Raw genomic sequence first — 14807 nt, forward strand, 5'->3', positions numbered from 1 at the left:
TCTGAAGTAGGCTCTATGCTGAGAGCAGCAAGCCAGATATGGAGCTCGAACTCACAAACTGTGAGATCATGACCTGAGCCAAACCCAGATGCTCAACTGACTGAGCTATCCAGGTGCCCCTAATTTTCCCTCTTTTTAAAAAATAAAGGTGGGCAGTGGCTGAATGTGTCTCTGTAGAAGAGAAAAGTTGGTCTACTTTATCCTAATTCTGGAGTGCTGATGAGTAATTATAGCTTAATCTTTAAGCAGTTGTCATGATATGGTGTGTTTGTGTGCTTAAAGATGTCCTCTTTAAGCAGTTTTAAATTCTTTGTGTTAGATTACGAACAGCACGACTTATTAATTTATACCTTATAAATCAACTCTCAAAATAGATGCCTAGTGATTGTTGTTTAAATTATGCCTTTTGAGGGGCGCCTGGGTGGCGCAGTCGGTTAAGCGTCCGACTTCAGCCAGGTCACGATCTCGCGGTCCGTGAGTTCGAACCCCGCGTCGGGCTCTGGGCTGATGGCTCAGAGCCTGGAGCCTGTTTCCAATTCTTTGTCTCCCTCTGTCTCTGCCCCTCGCCCGTTCATGCTCTGTCTCTCTCTGTCCCAAAAATAAATAAACGTTGAAAAAAAAAATTATGCCTTTTGGAATCTAAGAATGCCTTTTTAAAGATAAGCAGAAGTTTATACTTTATTTTGTTCATATATGTTGGTGTATTTGTTAACAGCACACTTTTCTCTCTCCTTTTTGGTTGCTATTTATGAAAGGATATTTTGGAGCAGAACGAGGCTTTGAAAGCTCAAATTCAACAATTCCATTCCCAGATAGCAGCCCAGGTAATCGTGCTTTTTTAAATGTTGTTTATCATTACTAACAGCTGCTGCTTTTTGTTTGTTTCCTTACTGATAGCTTCCTAGCCATTTAAATAGTCATCTGAATGCCTGTTGAGTGCCAAGCACAGGATTAGTAGTTGGGAGACTAGTCAGTCAACAGTGATGATCCTGATTGCTCAGCACTCTGATAATTATGTATAGTGCTATGGGAAAACACCAAGAAAGAAATCCAAATCCAACTAATGGAGAGTTTTTACCATAGGAGGAAAAAATGTTGATAATTTTGACACAAAACAGAAGAAATTGGCCAAATGGTCTTAAGAATAGTGGTTTATGTATTAAAAATGCTTGCTGAATATTAACTAGCCATAAGGGAAAACTTTATATACCCTCAGAGGGTAGCAGTATGTTAATATAATATATATTAATCTCAGGTTATATATGCAAAAATTCACTTTAAAACTTATACTTCTGTTTAGTAAGTGGGAATACCTTCCAGAGTTTTGCAAGTTGTGTTGTTAGACCTGTTACTCTTTGGCAACATTGCTGTGCCACATAGATATATTGTAAAGCATATATCTCTATAATACAACATTAAGAAAAAGAAAAAAAGCTTTTAAGTACTTATTTCTCAGTACTTACTATATACATACTGTGAATTTCGGTTTCAATTCCTCAACTTTAAAATTCAAAAAATTGTAGAGAAAGTATTAGCTTAGAATAGAAGTCACTTTTCTGTGTTAAAAAGCAGTTTTAATGTTAACAATTTGTTTTTAAGGTTTATGCAAAGTCAAACTCCCAAACTTTTGGGACCTTTTTGTTTTTTTTTCTAGTTGCTTTCTTTGTAGAAACTATCATCTAAAATGAATTGGGTAAGAATTATTTACTATAGGAAAGGGTGTCTATATATATGAAATATACATGTATATATAAATTATCAACTCAGAGTGGATTGAAATCTTGTTATTAGCTGAGAGGTAGCTCTAGAAAATTTATCAGGAATTAAATATTTAGAGACTGCTACCAGTATGTTTTTGAAAAGTGAAGATGAGCATGTGTATTACCAAATGACTCGGTTTTTACCTTAATCATGAACTGTATCATTTCATTATTGGAAATAGTTACTAAGATAAGATGAAAAATGGCCTTTCTGGATATTTTTCCTATGTATTTGTTACTTGTCAGTTATACAGTTCCCAGGCCTGGCAGTTTGTTTTATTTGAACTGTTCTGTGCTATCTAATTCCTTAATACTGTTTGTTAGTGATCAAAGTTGCTTTCAGAATAATAGCTACTATTTATTGAACATTCATGATGGGCCAGATACTCCTTTAACAACTTGATGTACATTAATTTCTTTTAATTTTTGAAGCTCTATTTGATTATTGTACAACTTTTAAACTTTCTTTTAAATGCTTTTATGTTGACACTGTTCTTCTTTCTTAGACCTCTGCTTCAGTTCTGGCAGAAGAATTACATAAAGTGTAAGCCTGCCTTTCTACACTTCTCTTATAATTACTTAGTTACCACTAACTGATACCTGTTTTATCAACACTTAGGATTTACTTTATGTTCTAACTTGTTCCGAAAATACTCCCAACTAGATTTGGAGCGACTTTGCTCTCCTCCTTCCATCAGTGAGTTGAGTTCCTAAACATTGCACATTTTGTGTTTTATGTCCTTATTATAAAAGAGTTAAGGAACCTTTCTTTTATTTGGACTTTAGCAGTTATGTAAGAGAGAATTGTGATTTGAGATTAATGGAAGTAAATTACTTTTGTGTCTAATAAGTAGTTGTACCCACTCTGTATCTTAACTATATGGTGGTATACCCAAAACAAAGTTCTGTTTTTAGTGTATTGTTTAATTTGCTTAGACATGAATTGCTCGAGTTCAGAAGACCTGAAATCTGGCTTTGGCCTTGCCAGGTTTGTAAGCTTAAACAAATTACTTCTTTTCACCTCAAGTTTTAAAATAGGGGTATGTATTTTAGGGAGTTGTAGTAATACATATGATAGTTATCACTAAACTGGAAGGAGCTATAGAAATGGAGGGTATGGCTACATGAGAAACGATTTAAATAAGCATGACAACATTTAAGGCTTTTAATCCCTTGAGCTGTGACTTGACTTGTAAACGTTTATTGAATGTACAAATGTATTTCCTGTTAAAGGATTGCTGAAAAGGATAAGCAGATAAAACAGACCGAAGATTCTTTAGCAAATGAACATGATCATTTAACAAGTAAAGAGGAAGAACTTAAGGTACAGTAATTCTTACAAATGCCTATTTTATAGGCATTGAATTTGTGATGGTAATCAGTATGAATGTCTATCAAGAATGGAAAATACCCTGCATTCATTTTAAAAGTGTCTATGTCTTTTCTACAAAATCCTCTTTAGCCTTCTAAGAAAAGTTGAGAAGACTTTTCTCATATGCTATAATTCACGGTAATTTGGGAAACATTCTACGTAACAGGATATGGTTTCTCTTTCTGTTTTAAGAAATTGTAATTTGAGACCTTTGCTTAGGTAGAAGAGATGCTTTACAAACTTTAGGGTAAATTATATTAAGTATTTTTTAATATTTTTCCTTCTTGTAGGATACACAAAATATGAATTTCTTATTAAAAGCTGAAGTGCAAAAGTTACAGGCGCTGGCAAATGAACAGGTAGGTAAATCTTCATTGCTGTTGAACATTCACCTCAGAATTTCACTTAGTCTATACTTACTTGCATTGGTATTGCAAGTCCTAATTTCATATACATAGTAAATATAGTGGTTACTTGTGTTCACCTAATGTTTATTGTTGAAAGCCTCTTCTATTTGACCATGACTCTCACAACCCACCTAGATATTGCTGTTTTCATGTTGAAACTAATGTTCGATCGAATGAGTTGACCACTTTCAGGGTCTCCAAGGAATCCATTACAACATTCTTAATGTGCTGATTTGTTTTAGCCTTCTGCCGTTGAATCAAAAAACTGTATACCTTTATTAGGGTAAAATTTGATCAGTGAGAAGTATAGAATATTGGGACAGCAAAAAGTATTACAGAAATCTGTAGGATATTGCTTTAACTTTTATTTACTCCCAGATATATGAAAATGTAGCTTTTCAGTATATAAAACTAAGTGAACAAATAGTTTTGAGTGTTTCCTGAGAAATAATGCAGTTCTCATCTCATTTCAAACACAGGCTGCTGCTGCACGTGAACTGGAGAAGATGCAGAAAAGGTGATTGAAGTATTGCTGTATATGGAGCCATCCTACATTTGTGTTCAATTGCAGAAATTACTGCTACTCATAACTGATAGTTGTGCATGTAATTTGTGTAAACTTCATGAATGTATGAAGTATTTCAATTGATTTTCTTTCTCATAGTATTCATGTTAAGGATGATCAAATAAGATTGCTTGAAGAACAGCTGCAATGTGAAATTTCAAACAAAATGGAAGAATTTAAGGTGTGTGATTAAGCTTGTCAACTGAGCTTAGAACGACCTTATACAATTTCAGTTGAAGTGAATCTAGAAATACTAGGGTTTTTTTTGTTTTGTTTTGTTTTGTTTTTTATTTAAGACAGCATGCTAGTGAGCATGAGCGGGGGGAGGGGCAGAGGGTTGGAGAGAGAGCGAATCCAAGGCAGGCTTTGTGCTCTGCATCGCTGAGCCAAAATCAACCCACTGAGCCACCTGGGTGTCCCCTAGAAATACTAGTTTTTATATGAAATCAGTCTGATGCAGTGTGACTATAGTTTATTTGGGGGCTTTTACAACCAGTGCATTTTATCATGTACTTCTTGTCTAGACTATCTTATCTGTTCCTTTTTTTGTTTGTTTTTTAATGTTTATTTTTTTTTGAGAGCACAAACGGAGGGGGGGGTGGGTGGAAGGGGTAGTGAGAGAGAGGGAGACACAGAATCTGCAGCAGGCTCCAGGCTGTGAGCTGTCAGCACAGAGCCTGACGCAGAGCTCGAACTCAGGAAGGGCAAGATCATGACCTGAGCCACCCAGGTGCCCCATAGACTATCTTATCTGTTCTTATAATAGACGTTTGAAACTCATTTTGCCTCAGTGTTTGCAGTTTTTAGTTTGTGATGGTTTTAACTGCCTCCATTGTGCTAGTTTCTGGTCATGGCTGCTCAGCTTGAGGATTGTAAAGCATTCTTATCACCAGGGGTGCATCTCTTCATGTGCATGAGATTTGCATTCTTCTTCTTTTTGCATTTATTTTATTTTTTTATATTTTTTTTATGTTTATTTAGTTTTGAGAGCGAGAGACGGCATGAGTGGGGGAGGGGCAGAGAGAGAGAGGGAGATGCAGAATCCGAAGCAGGCTCCAGGCTCTGAGCCTTCAGCACAGAGCCTGATGTGGAGTTCCATCCCATGGACTGTGACATCATGACCTCAGCCCAAGTTGGACACCTGACCGATTGAGCCACCCAGGCGCCCCTTTTTGCATTTATTTTATAAGAATCCCATATATACTCACTTATCAAGGCAGGATTTCCCAGAATCCAGTGGCACAAACTGAATTCTTTGAAATACACATGAAATAATTCTAAGCACAGTGTTAATACTGTTTTCAGATAAAGCACGTGACTGAATTGGGGGCTCAGTAGAAACTGATGATTTTGATTTTCATTGTGATGAAATTTAAAGTGGGGTTCATGAGTACACGCCTAAGACAATTCTTGAGACGTTTGTTGCAAAAGGTGATTTTATTAAAGCGTGGGGACATGACCCGGGGGCAGAAAGAACTGCACTGGGATTGTGAGGTGTGACTATATACTTTTAAGTTTGTGGAGGGAGTGGGGGAAGTAAGTTTCCAAGGAATTTTGAAGCAAGGCTTTCAGGATCTTGAAGGGACTAGCTGCTGTTAAGGTTACTTTTAGTTTTTAATGAAACATAAACATTAAGGCACCAAGGCAGCAATGAGTTTCTTGAGGAAGGTCACGCTCTGCATGTTTCAGGAGTTTATCAGTGGGCTGCAAGTTGTAAGGAAATTTAATTTAAGCTACATTTCTCTTACCTTTGTTTCCCTCATCAATTGTACATGTACTTTATATATTAGTACTGTGTTTCTGTGTTTTGGAAATATATATTCATTGAAACTGGAAAATGAAACCACATGAGATTTGTATTCTTACATTTGTATATAATTCACCTGTCACTTTATGAGTACTTGAATAATATGGTTTTTTTTTTTTAACCCATTTAGATGTTGCTTGGTTACCTTTTCTTAATAAAACAGTAAACTCTGAGATTCTTTCTTTCAGATTCTAAATGACCAAAACAAAGCATTACAGTTAGAAGTTCAGAAGCTACAGACTCTTGTTTCTGAACAGGTAAGGCTTTTGTGAATCACAGGGTAGAACTACCTAATATTAACAAGATCTGGTTCTTCTTAAATATTAACCAACGCATTCTTTTTGAGGAGATTTACTTAAGGGATAGATAAGTCTTTTCATTGCATTTCTAGTCATCTTGTGCTTATCAGGTGCCTAAATTAAGGGAAATAGAATTTTTCTTCCCTGAGAGGAAGCTAATGCTAACCTCCTATTTATAAGCACTTAAAAAAAAAGTGTAATAGGATACATAAAAAGCATTTAAGTCCTTTTGATACAGTTGGCTCTCAGGATAAAAGTCCTTACATTTTTGGAGCCTCACCTTTTTCTCTAAGGCAACGGTGGCTTCTTAAAAAGAGAGTAAGTAGGCTTAACACTTGCTATCAGCACTTAAAAGCAATTATGTTGATCAAATTGCTTAACCCTTCTGAGACCTTTCATTCCAAGTCTTTCACATTGAGATGTTATTTACATCATGAATACGTTAGATTTAAATGGGGAAGTTTATGTATAGTGTTTAGCCTGGTACTTGGCCTTTAACAGGTATCTTAAACCTTAATTCCTCTCCCTTTGGATATTTATTTTTTCATCTCCTCTCTACCCTCTACTGTCATCATACTTTTTTCTGTATTTTTGGCAAGCCATCGAAATTATATAGTGGTCTGAGTAAGCATGGCTCCATAAACTAGAGTCCCAGGCAATGTCCATTGTATGGCTTTTCCTAAGAGTTAGTTGCCTTCAGACTTTTCTTATACATAACTCTTCAAATTCCAGTGTTAAAAATATTCTAGAAACTCTTGATATTAGATGACACATTAAAATAGAAACTTTGAATGTTGCTCTAACAGTGTTAAATTTGGGAACCTGTATTAGAAGCTGAAGTTATGATAGCACATAAGTGCAAATGATAGCACTTCCTTTCACAGATGCATGCTCTCTTTTTTATTTTAAAATTTACATTATGCGGATATTAAATTGGTTTAGCTACTAAGCTGTGCCAAATACTGTGGAAGTATTTTGTTCACATCTCTTTACTTTTTAAGAAATAATCTACTTTTTTCCTCCCCTTCTTGAATATGATAGTAAGTGCCTTGCATAATCTTTACTACTTTGTATATGCTTTATCCTTGCAAACAAAAGGCAGTAGAGGAGATAATGCTAAACTGATGATATTTAGTACAGTGCAGGGACATGACTTCATGCCACTGTAATGCTAAAGTAATATTTAAGGTTTATTCTTAAATCTTATTCTCATTTCCCTTGTGGTGGCATAGTTTATAAGAGATCTATTTCATCAAATCTGAGACTTTTCCCCCCTCATAGTTTCTGGTTACAGTTTAGCTGACAGCATCTAAGATTTTAGTAGCAACATAAAATACTATGTGTGAGATGCAACATTAATGACTAGGATTAGGTGAAGTAGGATTGATAATTTTTGGTTGTGTTAATTCTTACCCAGAAAGGCAGAATGTAAATTTTGGGTTGGTGATCAGAGATTCTGAGTCACCTATTTCAATATATAAGCTTTTAAATACTTTCTAAAATTAACTTCATAGAAGGTAAAACAAATGTCTAGAAACAGATGAATCTGCCCTGGAATTCCAGTATTAAAGGTGTTGGTTACTTTCACTTACATTTAAGCCAAAAACCTGAATCTTTACAAATCTTTTAACTTTAAAATCTTTTAATATTTTAGTTCTGTACTAAAAATGTATTCTCCCTGATTAGGTAAGAACAAAATCACTAGCCTCAAATTTTTCTTTTTCCTTAAAGATTGTATGAGGACTTAAGAATTGCCATTCTAATATCTTACGTAAAATCCCCCATCATGTGTGTGAAAGTTAATATTAAAAAAGAAAATCCTCTAATTTCTACCTTAACTGAGTCAGCCTTCCACCTACTGCTAAGGTTTCTGTGTACTTTTAGATATTCTGTTAAGATGACAACCTTTAACATGTGATAGATTTTGCTTGAATGAAGAATAGTCCAATTTAATCCAAGGAACAAAATTTTATACCTAAATTAAAAAAATGTATTTAAAAGAATTTGATAGGAGGGAAAACTGGTACTAATTTAAGATTTTCTCTTTGGTAATTCTTAGAATTTTTCTTGTTCTTAAAGCTCTGTCTTTTAAAAATAGTTTAGAAAGCGTATAACTAGGATGGGTATGTTTTGGTTGTGGTTGTAACTTCTCTCAACTTGGCAGACCGTAGAACCATCTTTGGCTTTTTCTCTGTTCATTTTTATTGCTATTGCTAGTGAAAGGAGAGAGAAAAATTAGTATAATCTTAATTTCTTTCATTTCCACCTTTTTTTTAACCCTTTCCTACCCAGCAGTCAGAATTCCAAGTGACAGTTGAGAGATGAACAGTCTAGTTACATAAAAAAGAGTTCAGTCCTTCTGCTCTTTGGATTTTTATCTGGGAGAAAAAGATTGAGCTTATTGAAACAGGAACCAGTAATGGTGCCTAGTTGTTGTTTCTTCAGGTGTAGGAAGCAGAAAGACAACAAATACCAGGTAAGGTAACCTGTTCATACACTAAAGAAGGGAAGGCTCCATTTGGATGCAGGCCTGTGGATGATGATACAAATAAATCAGTTACTAAGATCTCATTTATTCAGAATAAAATAAAGTTCTGGGGAGGCAGGGTTCTGAAGTATCTTTTCTTTTTTCTTTCTTTTTTTTCTTTTTAAGCTCTTTTTAACAAAAGAGCAGGGTTTTCATTCTTATTTTGGTAGATTTTAAAGATTTAGTGATCAGAATTATTAAGTAAAAACTATAAGGAGTAGGAAATTTTTCTTTTTGTCCTGTTGCCTGGTTGTATATTATTGTAGAGGGATTTATTGCGTAAATTGTAGTTTTGGAGAACATCTAGGGAGAACAGAATTGGAATAGATTAGGCCAATTATGTATAAAGGAAAACGGTTGGATAGATGCTAAACTGGTCAGTTTTTTAGAATTATTTGATGAGCTGTTGACCAAGAGTATTTGTTACACTGTAACCTTGTTAAAGGAAATTGATTTCATTACATATTTATGAATGGAGTCTGTTGGATATTGTCCTACATGCTGAAGCTACAGACATGAATGAGACTTGGTTCCTGTTCTCAAGAATGTGGCTTAGTGTGGAGACAGAGGTGTCATACAGAAAAGTATGATGAATAAAATTCTTGAACTGTGGTACAGGTTTAGAGGAAGAGATAATAAATTCTATCTGGAGGAGAGTGAGGGTGAAGAGGCACCACAGAGAAGGAACAACTAAACCCGATATTGAAAAAAATTGCCCAACTCCTGACGGGAAGTTCAAGCTAAGGGGATACAGTGTTAAAAATCATGGGAATGTATGCCAGACTGGTGTATTCACAGTATACTGGCATGTTGTGGAAGTGTAAAGTTTGAGGTGTAAGTAGAGAAAGATTGGCTAAGACCCAATTATGAAGGACTTTGTATGCTGTTTAAGGACCATGAACTTGATCTAGCCTGTTTATGGTAAACCTCTGAAGGGTATTACAAGGATGAATAAATGTTTTGTCTAACATTTTAGATCACTCTGGTAACAATGAAGTGTTTGAATTTGTGTGGGGGAGAAGTATGTAGGACTAAAGATATAATACAATAAATGATTAAGGTGCAGATAATAGTGTTAAAAGTTTTTGTTGTTTTTTTTTTTTTGAGATATAATTGACATATAGCAAATTAGTTTCAGGTGTACAGCATACTGACTTACATGTGTATAGAATGTGAAATAATCACAACAATAAGTCTAGTTAATAGTTAACATTCATCATCATGCATAGTTACAAATTTTTTGTTAAATCTTTATGTGAGATGGCATTCATCAAAAATAAAAATGGACAAAAAACCCATCTTGATAGATTTATAAACTTATTATATGATTTATTTTCATAGTTTATAAACCTGACTTAATATACTTTTGACAGCTCCTGTTTCTTTTCTAATGATAGGAAAGTTTTTCCCATTGGGATGTTCTTCCTGTACCCCTCACAAAATAATCCTTACAGACTATAGGCAGAGAGAAGGATTGTATGGTATTTTGATATTTGAGATGAGTGAAACTGAGGGCCTAACCTCAGGCATTGAAGCAAAGGGGACTACTTTTAGAAATATGTAAGAAGTAGAGCCTTAGGACTTGGATTTAGCAATGGAAAAATTAATAGTATTTGTGAAAAATGATTACAATAAAATTGGGGGAAAAGTAAGAAACTAGCAAAATTCAAAGAGTACCAGTGGGAACTGGGATGGGCAGAAAAAATGTTCAAGGAAAAAGACCCCAAGCCTGTTTTGGTAGGCTGCTTAATTGCCTGAAGGCTTGGAAATGCCAAGGGGGAAGAAAGCCCGTCTTCTGGACACAAATTATAGCAGTGGGGACTTCTGTGTTTCTGGGGAGATGCTAGAAGGAAAGTGGTTAAAAGTAGCAGTTAACTTTCATGTTTTAATGCTTTACAAGGAAAATACATTCATGGGTTGCTTCTGCAGCTTACAATCTGTTTTAAAACATTCTGTATGTTTTAAATGGAATCACATAATATTTACATGTTAAAAGTTCATTGATTTGTACCCAGGACTTTTGCACTTGCTCATATATATGTTGTATCATGGTTTTTAAAAAGTCAAAAAAGTCAATTATAAGAAGAAAGAACAAAGTCTCTTTCCTGGCCTTCAAGGCTTTAGAGCTTTGGGTTTTTTATATTTGAAGAATTGAATTGATATAGAAGAAGCAAGTTCTCTTCTTATTCTTAAGGTTTTCTTTTATAGTAATTAAAAAATTATAAGGTACTAATTCATTTTGCTAGCCCATATTATGCCTATCTTTTTTCTGTGTCTTTTTTGTAATTGCTTCTCTACTGTCTTGTGTTTTCTGAATTAAATAGTTCTTTAATTATCAGCAGTCTTCAAGTGTGGATTGCCTTCCTAAATTTTGGATCTAATTAAAACTAAATAATTTTCATAGAATTCTGTTTCTGAACTAGTTTTACCTCATCAAACTTGGTAAAATTAAACTTTTTTCTTTTTTTGGTGATTTTTATTTTAGCCTAATAAAGATGTTGTGGAACAAATGGAAAAATGGTGAGAGTTTAAAATTTTCTTTTTATATTTTAATGACTCATTTCTACCAAATTTGAGGTAACAGAATTACTAACTATATTAATCTAGGGTGTTAAAATGCTCTTTGTACTTCATAATGGAAGAGGGTGATATGCTGTTGAGTGATTTGATTTGGGCTTACATTAGGTTTGTGGCATTATGTGTGGTGGTGATTTTGTTTAGGCTAGCATGTAAGCATGTATTACTTGAACATGTTTTACTTATTGTTAAAGAAGAAGTACCCTTAGACCATGATCAGAGAGATCCTCACAAACCTTTGTAGAATTAAGTTTATAAGAAATGATGGACACAGGAATTGATTGATGTAAAATATTTAGCAGTAATAGCATTTACCTTGAAAAATAGTTAATTCATATGTTTTAAATTTGTAATTTAGCATTCAAGAAAAAGATGAGAAGTTGAAGACAGTGGAAGAATTACTTGAAACTGGACTTATTCAGGTGGCCACAAAAGAGGAGGAACTGAATGTAAAGCATTTTATAGATTTGTTTTTCTTATGGGGTAGTTAGTGAACGTGAAGGAGATTTACTATAATTTTAGATTTTCCCCATAGCTTTTGAAACTTCATATTAGTTATCCACATTTTATGAATATATCTTTTTTCATGAAATGTAACATTTTATTAGGAATACCAAAATGTGTAGTTGATAGTAGCATTCACTGTCTTAATGAAATAGATACTGTTTTTATGGTTTATATATGCTTCCTTTCTTCCACCCTTGCCCAAATTATAACCAAATGATAACTAGCAGACTTCATAAGTTCATGAGGGTAGTATTGGAAGCCAGGGAAAGGAGAGTCTACAGTAGTGTTTTGTGATTATCATTAGCCTTAACTGACTTGACTCCTTCTTTCTGGAAGAAATGTTAAAAAGATGTATCTGAGTTTAGGGGGAGAAATGACTTGATAAGTGGTATACAACATGCTGTTAAAGTGGTGGAAACATAAGCAGAAATACTTGTGGGCATAAATGAATTAAAGATCCATTTGGCTATCTCTAGAAGTTAGAGAATTATAGACATGAGTGACAAGGAGATTTCTGGACCTTCTAGAGATGGAAAGAAGCAGCTAAAGAAAAATGAGAAGGTAGGGTATTTTGAAGATAGCTAATTTTTTAGAAAGTAAAAGTATGTTGTGCTTATGTGTCTTTGTAAAAGGCAATAAGAACAGAAAATTCATCTCTGACGAAAGAAGTTCAAGACTTAAAGGCTAAGCAAAATGATCAGGTAGTGTATTCAGTAGATCTTACAACTGTTCTCTTTTAAAACAATGTTCTCTTTTAAACAATGGACAAACCTGTTTTGTTCAAATAGAGCAAATCTGTTGTTAATTCCTCCCTTCACCAGTGTGGAATTGTCAGAATTTTCATCTGAATGATTAGGGACTTAATTAACAGTACTAGAAGCTACATTTCATTGAATGCTGACTTGTACACCAGACACTGGGTAGAGTACTCTAGATAGGATGTCATTGTTGCTTACTACGGCAATAAAAGGTTTTGCGTATACAAGTATAATGCAAGACTCTAAGTAGCAGTAGAAGAAGCTCTCTGAAATTGGGCAGTTTCCTAGTTATTTGTTATTTTCATGTGGTTAGAATTATTAATTGAATAATTGTAACTTGTTATCTATTGATTTTTCTTAACTGTAAATACCCTTAAAGCTACTTACTTTCAGAGTGCTTTTCATTTTCATTATTATGACATTTAAAAAAAATCTAGAAAGAATTAATTCCTGGGTTTACTTTTCTCATTTGGATTTTGGTATAGTGGAAAATTTAAGGATAATATACTTTTCTGTTTCTGAATTCATTTATATTTTGAGCAGATTACTAAGTAGGATGCCCTCCTATTTCCAGGTTTCTTTTGCATCTCTAGTTGAAGAACTGAAGAAAGTGTAAGTAATGACCTTTTTAAACTGGTCTTTCTCTTTTGGTCCATTTTCTTAGTGCTCGTGAATCTTGTTTTGTGCAGTTGAGACAGTTGATGTATGTTAATAGTTTAACCTTCCACTCTAGAATTTTTTGCTGGTGGATTAAGAGAATTTAGCTGTGCTTCCTTAGGGTAGTGTGGTTGCTAAAACATCTATTTCTATAATCGATTCCATTTATTTTCTGAACTTATGGCATCAAATTATTAATTTTCTCTTTTTGCAGTAAGAACAGTAAGAACAGGTTATACTGGATAGAGAGATCATGTACCCTCTTGAGGTGTCTATGAGTTTGATGCCATTATTGTGTAGAAGTTCTGCCACTGCTTTCAGAACTCTGGAAGCCAGTATTGTTGAGAGGAACTTGATTGTCCCTAGTGTTCTTCAGGGTATTCTTAACATCCTCTGTGCACTTTCAGAGCATGTCACCTGCTTCTCTTTGTGTGCATAGGCTTTAGCCATCTGGTATATCCTGATTAATTCTCATTTAGAAAGACTTAAGTATTTTTTTTTTCCTTCTTATCTGCAAGATACATTGCTATCTTACTTAAAATGGGAAGAGTTGATTTGGATGGCACTATTCATGATTTGGTTCTGTTATGTCTTGGTGGATCTTGATATTTCTATTAAAGTTTAATACTGCATTTCTTCATCTAAGGATCCATGAAAAGGATGGAAAGATCAAGTCTGTGGAAGAGCTTCTGGAAGCAGAAGTTCTCAAAGTTGCTAATAAGGAGAAAACTATTCAGGTATTGAGAAAGAGAAAATTGTGTGTTTTGTATTTTTGTTTATCAACTTAGTGAATATCATTTAATTTCATGTGTTTGTCTGTACATTGCATTTTATGTCAATTTCTATGTTTCCATTGTCCAATCTTGTCTGTTTTGTCATTGTCAAGGATTTGAAACAGGAAATAGAGGCTCTAAAAGAAGAAATAGGAAATATCCAGCTTGAAAAGGCTCAACAGGTAAAAATCCCAGAGCCATAGCATGACAGATTTATTAGTGTATGTGTATTTATGAGCTATTTGGTTTTTTTCTTGTTACTCAGAAAAAAACTTTCAGTAGTGTGCTGTAAGTATTTTGGGTTATGTGCTTTTTATTTATTTTTTGCCTGATTTGAGAAAGTGTTCTTGATATCAATGTATTTTTTAACTCTTAAAGATTCTTTTCTAGAAGTTTTGTGTATTAATGTTTCATTTTAGTTTGCCAACTTAAATACAAAACAGTTTGGTAAATCTTTTTAACCTTTTTGTTTTTTTTAAATTGCATGGATCAAAATGTTTTGTTATAGAATATTGTTCAACCTTTGCCTGTAGAACCAAGTAAAACTTCATTGGGGGATTTCAGAGGTAGCTGGGATTACTGGACATATAGGGTGTGGGTGAATTTAATCTGATAAAGCTTCATTGAAAAAATGGTGAGATGGTGTGGACGAGATGATTCATCCAACAATTATTCAACGATATTTCCTGAGTTCCTCCTACTTGTGAAAACACTATGTTAGTGATTGAAGATAATGTGTTGAACAAAACAGGGTATGATGAAAATATCACAGTTCTCTAATATAGATTGAGAGATTAG

The 14807-nt window shown here is 34.1% G+C and overlaps 1 protein-coding gene across 7 annotated transcripts in view; it reads left to right on the plus strand.

Moving 5' to 3' along the window:
- KTN1 (kinectin 1) overlaps positions 1–14807 on the plus strand; it is a 110609-nt gene that overhangs the window by 61554 nt on the left and 34248 nt on the right. For 4 of the 7 annotated variants that reach the window (XM_047862575.1, XM_047862578.1, XM_047862579.1 and 1 more), the window contains exons 12-24: positions 756–824; positions 2267–2304; positions 2994–3084; positions 3423–3491; positions 4019–4056; positions 4204–4285; positions 6100–6168; positions 11223–11257; positions 11673–11763; positions 12454–12522; positions 13154–13191; positions 13883–13973; positions 14123–14191. In XM_047862575.1, the coding sequence (XP_047718531.1) occupies positions 756–824; positions 2267–2304; positions 2994–3084; positions 3423–3491; positions 4019–4056; positions 4204–4285; positions 6100–6168; positions 11223–11257; positions 11673–11763; positions 12454–12522; positions 13154–13191; positions 13883–13973; positions 14123–14191 (849 nt within the window). The remainder of the gene's footprint in view (positions 1–755; positions 825–2266; positions 2305–2993; positions 3085–3422; positions 3492–4018; positions 4057–4203; positions 4286–6099; positions 6169–11222; positions 11258–11672; positions 11764–12453; positions 12523–13153; positions 13192–13882; positions 13974–14122; positions 14192–14807) is intronic. The other 3 variants (XM_047862577.1, XM_047862581.1, XM_047862576.1) reach the window with 2 other exon arrangements.

This window comes from Prionailurus viverrinus, chromosome B3 (genome assembly GCF_022837055.1).
Source record: "Prionailurus viverrinus isolate Anna chromosome B3, UM_Priviv_1.0, whole genome shotgun sequence".
Taxonomy (NCBI): Eukaryota; Metazoa; Chordata; class Mammalia; order Carnivora; family Felidae; genus Prionailurus; species Prionailurus viverrinus.